A 7795-nucleotide genomic window follows, 5' to 3' on the forward strand; every position below is an offset into this window, starting at 1 on the left:
CATGCCTCAATTCAGAGGCCAAGCAATGCAGGAACCATGGCCTATAGGGGCTGATGCTGTTCCCTACCAATCTGGGACTGCAGTATTGAACATTTCTTCTTGGGTACTAGTGGATTTGCTGAAACGTTGTCTACTTGCAATCCTGCTGGGAAATTTTCAAGTCTCCATAAGCTTTAATGTGATCAGGGCCGGTGCTAGACTATTTTGCCTCCTAGGCAAGACCAGCTACTTGCACCCCCCAGCCCCCTCAACTATATTGCACACCACACTATCTTTTTTTTCTTTTTTACTTCCACCGCTCCAAGCTTGCTCCTGTGATGGACTACAACCTCAATACAAACTAGTAGTCCTATCACTGGAACCATTTTTTTAAACTTTATTTTATTGTTTATCCGATTAATCGAACTTAATAATCGGCTAACCGATTTTGAAAATAATCGTTAGCTGCAGCTCTAGAGCTATGTAATTCTTAGGTAAACCATCTTGGAGGATTCGAGGAGAAGGATTTATCAGGTGATAACTCAAGCTTTCAATCCTTTAAATGTGCAGCTTTAATTGAAAGAATAGCTGGTGATCCTGCCTTGGAGGCTCTTGTTTAGGCACTTCCTGTTATAGGCTGACAACTTCTCCTAATTGTTTTCTTGCACTGTCATCGTGTCACATTCACTCCTGGTGGAGACTAAAGGCGGCCATGCCGACACAGACCGTTTTTTCGGCATGGCCCAGCATTGTCACTGCCAGTAAATTGGTGGTGATGGTGCAGCCAACACTGGAGTGAGTGCATCTAGACAGGAAGTGGCTGAAAGAGGCAGGAGATCAGCATCACTGAGATGCAATAAAGGATAAAAAAGGGAAACGTAGTATTTTGTGAAGCAAAAAAAGCATGACACCTGTTTATAATCTGCATTGGCAAGTTAAGTGTTGTCCAGTCAGGGGTCTTGTACTTTAAATTCCTGTTTTCCCTAAAATTCAGATTGCATTGTTTCTCTTTCTACAGGATGCATTTGTCCAGATTGTTAGGCATGAAGGAGTGCGGTCCCTCTGGAGCGGTCTTCCTCCAACATTGTAAGTGCCGAATCATTCCTGTTTGTGTGTCCTTTTTGTTGTTTCTGAACACAAATTCACTTCAGAGCTGCCAAAAAACTGCAACAGAATAGATCTATCACCACTTGGGTACCAATGATAATAAAATAACATTATTATACATAAAGAAAGCTTGATTGGTATTGTGTATATGGTAATAAGTTGGCTAACACCACAAAGAATAATGAAAAATGCAAACTTAAAGGATCCTGCCAGAGGACAACTATGGAAACTGCTATTCATGACTTGTTTTTGAACTTGCAGAGTTGTCATCCTTCTCCTTCCTTCTGGACCTGTAGAGTCATTGACATGGAACAAGCAAGTCTGTGCCTGGTGCCAAACACTTTATATGCATGTAATGTCCCTGGTAAAGGAAAGATGAAGCTTGAAGGAAGAAGATGCACCTCCAAAAATATAGCAGTTATTTATGGCACCTCCCCTTTTTCCCCTGACAGTTTCCGTCCAACCCCTTTGCATTGGCTCCCGGCAGCCCTTCAAGGGTTTCAGAATGACGGGAGAGGGGCTTCCCAATCATTTCATGGCTTTTTACAGTGGTCATGTGATTCAGGGAGCCCCTCTCTCTAGACATCATTGCTTCTATCTAAACACAAGGTAAATGGTTCCCTCGTCTCACAAGTGAAAACGGTATCCACATGAATACTGCTTTGCAATTACAGAGTCTGGAAACATTCTTCTGAATAGTGGATTGACTATCACTTTCTGTTCGAGTGACAGTGGTCACCTGGCCAGATTGAGGGGTTAGTCTTCCCAGTGGAGACACAGACAGACAGCAACAATAACCTGACAGAGGTTTTAACCCTTTCCCAAAAAAAAAAAAGTTTTGGCTTTACATACACTTTAAAGCTCAATTCTAGGCACATAACTTTTCATTTAAATATATTCCTAAATAGCCAGGAAAGATAAAAATGCATGCCGCATGCACCAAAGATCTGGAAGAAATACACAAAGCTCACCAAGATTCAAGTTGGATCACACAAGGCTCTTGTTTTTGGTCAATATTTTCTCATCTCCGAGTTCTGTTTTAAAAATGAATGACGTTTAAAAGGAAGCAATGGTGGTACCACTATCGCATCTTTCCGGATCTGAAGCAAAATCCTTAAATCTGTAATTTTGCAGCAACATCGGAAACCTCTCCCTCCCTAAAGGCACCGGGAGACACAAATTGGTGCAGTGACGCATGGGGGGGTCTCGGCTGCCGTTGTGATGTGCAGGGTCCATTTGTGTGTTCCTGTGCCTTTTAAGGGAGGTTGGGCTTCCTCCTGACAAACCTGCACTCAATTTTATATTTTGCCACATGTGCTCCATGATGGAGACTCTCATAGTTTAGAGTTAGGACCTCACTATATAAAGGTACCTGTGCGGCTTTCACTTTTTCTGCAGAAGACGTGTATCTAAACCTCTGTTTTTAACCTTAGCGGTGAGACAAGTTTTTTTTTTGCATGCTGGCTGGTGAGTGTGCTGGGAAACTTTGCTGTTCAAAAAGAACACACACGAACAAAAGTATTTTATTGATTGGCTGAATCTAACTTGAATACATTTTCAGTACATCATTTTCTCCTTTTGAGAATCACATTGATGATGATCTTTTTATTAATGTGCCCCCGTGGTCATCATTTTTATGTTGTCTTCATTACAGAGTAATGGCCATACCAGCCACGGCGATCTACTTCACCTGTTATGACCAACTGCGAGACTTGCTGATCCATCGGATGTATAGTATCGAAAGTGCGTGCCTCATCGCTGGAGCCACAGCCAGATGTAAGAATTGGGGCCCCTATTTCTCACAATCGTCAACCTCTCGTATAAACCGATTTTAAAATAGATGGTAACCCTGACTGAATGGCATGCAGTGTGCTCCGTGTATGGTAAACAACTGCATCTTTTTTCTTTTCAGAAAGTATTGTATTTTTTTGTTTTGTTACCCTTTGTTGCAACCCTGCATTGTTCATCTCCTGCAGGTTCCTGTCTACATGCACTTCAGAGACTCTTGGGACTGGTTTCTGGCAGTGACAGTAGAGGACCGTGCCAGTTTCATGTGGTGCATACACATCGAACGGGTTCCAATCCTCTGTTCAGTTATAGTCCAAACAAAAGGGATATGGCACCAGATTAACTTGCAATTTCTTTTAATCTTATAAGGTTCCAAACCGCACACCAGGAACAAAGATGGAACAACTTTCTATTCTGCTGGTGCTATATTAATTCTGTATTATAATAAATAAAAAAATTATCACTCACACACACACACACACACACATCTCTCACACATCTCTCACACTTCCTAGTATTTTAGTTTTGGAGCGATTAGGTTGTCTGAAAGCAGCATGATATAAGCCGTAATTCCCTGTCTGAGAACCGTACAGTTGGTGCTTGTGTGGCTCATGGAGACCATGTTTTATTTTGCAGTGGGTTCAGCAACTATAATAAGTCCATTGGAGCTGATCAGGACCAAGATGCAATTCCGGCCGCTGTCGTACAAGGAGCTGATGCTGTGTATCCAGGCTTCTGTGGCCAATGAAGGCTGGCTGTCTCTCTGGAAAGGATGGGGACCCACCGTGCTGAGAGATGTCCCATTCTCTGGTGGGTTCCTTATTGCGAACTCTGTATTCTATCTAAGATTTTCCTATTGCTGTCACAGTAGGGAAGAGCTGTGCTTGTAGTGGTTGGAACAGTGACAGGGGACAAAGGGCCCTCTCAATGACCCCTTCCTTCTTCACCTCTGCCTAGCTTGCAAGGCTCTAATAATATCCCTACGTACTGGTGTATCTGATACAAGGATCTGACCGTGTCCCTATGTACTGGTGTATCTGATACAAGGCTCTGACCGTGTCCCTATGTACTGGTGTATCTGATACAAGGCTCTGACCGTGTCCCTATGTACTGGTGTATCTGATACAAGGCTCTGGCTATTTCCCTATCTGCTGGTGTATCTGACACAAGGCTCTGATCGTGTTCCTATGTACTAGTATATCTGACACAAGGTTCTGACCATAATGCTATATATAGGTATTTCTGATACAAGACTCGAATATACCATCACATGAGGATATAGTCAAACTCAAGGCTCTGTCCATATCCCTATGTACTGTTGTATCTAATATAAATTTCTAACCATGTATTAGTATATTTGAGACAAACTTCTGGCTATATCCTAATGTCCGTTTTGTACTGTCTCTAGCTATGTACTAATATAACCGGCTCTAACCATATCCCTATCTTCTTCCTGCAGCAATGTACTGGTACAACTATGAGTTTGCCAAGAAGTGGCTGTGTCAGAGATACAACAAGCTGGAGCCAACCATTACCATGAGTTTTACAGCAGGTGCCATGTCTGGTTCAGTAAGTTAAAGGTCTCATCTTCTTTCTTCTCTGCTGCACCTATCCCGTCTGCATGGGACGCATTAAAGCTCACACTGGTTAGGATTACCTAACTCCGCCCAATGTATTTCAGATTGCTGCTCTTGTGACTTTACCATTTGATGTTGTGAAAACGCGAAGACAAATAGAACTTGGGGAGCTGGAGGTGTTAAGCAGTAAGTCTCTCTATCTGCTTAAAGCACAATCTCCTGCATAATATATTTATGCTAAGTGTGACTTTTTTCACTCAGATCCTCAGAAAAGATCTTCATCAACCTGGAAGATTATGTATAGGATTATATCTGAGAATGGTTTCCAGGGGCTGTTTGCTGGTGAGTTTGCAGTCTGTCATCATACACTATATATTGTAAATGGAACCTATACTGTAATCACACACCCCTTCCCCACCGTCCTTATAATATTACTTAATGCTGAAGGAGTTGCATATTATAATGTCTTGTATAAACCAGTTGTGCTGTTTGTGAGGGGCTGTGGGCTCCCGCCCCTGCTGGTCACATGGCCAAATTCCAGAGTATGGATAAAGTAGATTGATGCTCTAATGAAATAAGCCTTTCAGAAGTTCTCTCTCGAGTCTAGACCAACCTTTCTCAACCAGGGTTCCGTGGCACCCTGGTGCTCCTTCTGACTTCCTCCAGCGGTGTCTCAAAACTTTGTAGTAGTGGGACTGTGATGTGAAGGGGGAATTAAAACTGAGCTGAAGGGGGCTCCTCATGTAAAAGGAGAATTTGATAGGAAGGGGGGCTACTCTGATATGAAAGAAGGACTTCTGATGCAAAGGGTAACTGTGTTGTGAAAGGGAGAGATCTTAATGAGAAAGGGAAACCCACTTTTTTGCGTGGTGTCCCCCTTAAAATGTGTCTATGGTGCCTTAAGATTTGACATACTTTTAAAGGGTGCTGTGATTTAAAAAAAGGTGGAGAAACGCTGCTCTATACTCTGATCTTACCTTTTATAGCAGAGGATAATGTATGTCACCAGCACACCATGGACCATTTTCTTACAGTCCAGATATTTATTACAGCAATCACATAACGTTGAAGTCGCACATGACCCCTTCCATACACATTTGATCACATGACGAAGGGATCCTGCACTGCCCTGAAAGGTTGCACTAGCACTAATTGCACTGAGATACGATAACTGGACTGTATGAAAAGGATCCAGGGTGTGCAGATGACATATATTTTCTGCTATGTTGATACCAGATAACCAGCTGGGTATTGCTGCATCATCCTCTTATTTCAAGCTGTTCCCAGGAAGGAGTGTGATGGGAATATAACTAGTGCTTACATTTATAGCAGGATCAATACTCTATTATTCAGTAATGTGACCGGCAGCGGAAGGTAATAAGAGTGCTGATATTTGCAGAAAAGGTTTATCGGCATCACCTTTTAGCATTTACTGTTTTAGAGGTGAACTTTAGACTACAGTTTCTTTTTGTTTAGGATAGAATGGGGAAGGATTAGGACTTTGTCAGATGCAGAACAGTAAATAAGGGCATATTTCCCCTATGGAGACACAGATTGCAATCAAAGCAATTCTTCTAGTAGAGTGCAGAGACAGATGAAGGCAGAATGGGGCTCTAGGCAAGGAAGCAGCTTTGCTGCAGGTATGAAGTGTAAGGCTTGAGAAGTGCGCATACCTTTCAGCAGTCTCCCAGTCCTTTCTGTCGCAGTCAAATCCGCAACAGGTTGTGATGAAGCCGCACACCACATTCTTGACATTAAAATCAGCTTTATTTTCCATGCACCCAAACTGTTAGGCATTCCCCCATCAGCCTCTCTCTAACATGTTTTGCCCCTTTTTAAAGGCGCTTAATCATATAGCAAGCATAGCAATAGTCTGTGGAACGGCTTCAAATGGTTGGGAGTAGTGTCACAGCCGAATCCTAAGTGTATTATCACTATGGATGACCAAATATGGCCACATAAGGTCAATGGTGTCACCAGCATCCTGCCTCTTTGTTTACATGCAGCTGCAGAGCGGGAAATGCCCCAGCCGCACCTGATTGGGCCAGCCCTGATCTGATTGGTCTCTTTAAAACACACGTGTGATACTGAATAACTAAATGTGCCGATTATTAATTTTTCACGTATACACACTCACAGTGGGTGTACATTCCAGTGCCTTGTAGCTGTTAGCTTGCTTATTGGCGCAGTTCATTTTCATTTCATTTTCATTTCTTGTGTGTTGTGCTTTAAAATGTGCATTGACTTGCACCGTAAGGCGCCTGCTCTATGTACGGTGCGTTGCAGTGCCATCATTGTAAATGGCACTCCAAAGCAGTGTGCAGTAGAGCCCAACACATATCAATCAGGCAGCGGGGTGAATGCCTTTCCCAGCTGCAGTGCGACTTTGCAATGTCAGCATATGTCCTAATGTCCTCCTGTGACCCAAAGTCAGCCCACAAAATGTTTTGTACTCCTTTTAACCCAAAAGAGAACAAAAGCCAAAAATAGGTTTGGCTTTAGTTCTCCATTAATGCAATGCACATTGACTCGTACCATTAAACTCTTAAGTATGAATGGGCCCTGACCTGTTTTCATAGCATGTATGGTCTAATCCAATTGGAGGCTTGTCATGTTTTTAATGTTAAAAGCTTGCCGGCTCAGCTTTTTACCTCCTGCCGCCTCTCAGCCTGCTGGTGATTTAACACAAAAGAAATGCAAAGCTCAGTGTGTAAAAAAAAAAAAAAAGAAAGTAGAAACCTTTTACCATTGACAGTACTGTCTGGCTTTAAGTGCCTTGTGTTTTTTTTTTCTTATTTCCTTTTTGCAGGTCTTATTCCTCGTTTAATCAAAGTCGCTCCAGCGTGCGCCATAATGATTAGCACTTATGAAGTCGGGAAGGCTTTCTTCCGCAAGCTAAACGATGAACGGCAGCTGAAAGTGTTGTGATGAGGTTTTGCGTTTCAGCAAAGCATGATCCCAAGTCATATATTGTTATCGGATATGGCCAAGCTACTTTGGGTCCACATGTTAAGCGGAACGCACCCTTCATGTGTACTGTACTTCAAGATACGCAAGACAAAAAAGGCAATCAGCCAGAACAACCAATCAGAAGTTATCTTCTGCTAACGAAACTCTGGTATAGGCTACTGCATTCTATATTGTCATCTTTGCCCATTTCAGTGCTGTAACCCCAACATTGTACTTTGTTGAGTATTGTAAGTTGTATAAGAGATGTACAGCAATTGGAATTCGGACGCTGTGGCCATTTTCTTTCCCCCCCCAAAAGTTGCTTTTATTTTTTTTTAGGGATTTTTTTTCCAGTATAGAGTACCGATTTATTTTATATTTCGGTACTCGCCGAT

At 42.5% G+C, this 7795-nt stretch overlaps 1 protein-coding gene across 1 annotated transcript in view; it reads left to right on the top strand.

Moving 5' to 3' along the window:
- Window positions 1-7379, top strand: part of SLC25A40 (solute carrier family 25 member 40) — an 11201-nt gene extending 3822 nt beyond the window's left edge. Inside the window, exons 5-11 of the mRNA XM_018566863.1 lie at window positions 998-1065; window positions 2741-2862; window positions 3511-3684; window positions 4334-4443; window positions 4556-4637; window positions 4713-4793; window positions 7261-7379. Coding sequence (XP_018422365.1) covers window positions 998-1065; window positions 2741-2862; window positions 3511-3684; window positions 4334-4443; window positions 4556-4637; window positions 4713-4793; window positions 7261-7379 — 756 coding nt within the window. The remainder of the gene's footprint in view (window positions 1-997; window positions 1066-2740; window positions 2863-3510; window positions 3685-4333; window positions 4444-4555; window positions 4638-4712; window positions 4794-7260) is intronic.
- The last annotated feature ends 416 nt before the right edge of the window (window positions 7380-7795 follow it).

The sequence above is a fragment of the Nanorana parkeri genome, unplaced genomic scaffold (genome assembly GCF_000935625.1).
Source record: "Nanorana parkeri isolate BGI_ZX_2015 unplaced genomic scaffold, ASM93562v1 scaffold984, whole genome shotgun sequence".
NCBI classification, from domain to species: Eukaryota; Metazoa; Chordata; class Amphibia; order Anura; family Dicroglossidae; genus Nanorana; species Nanorana parkeri.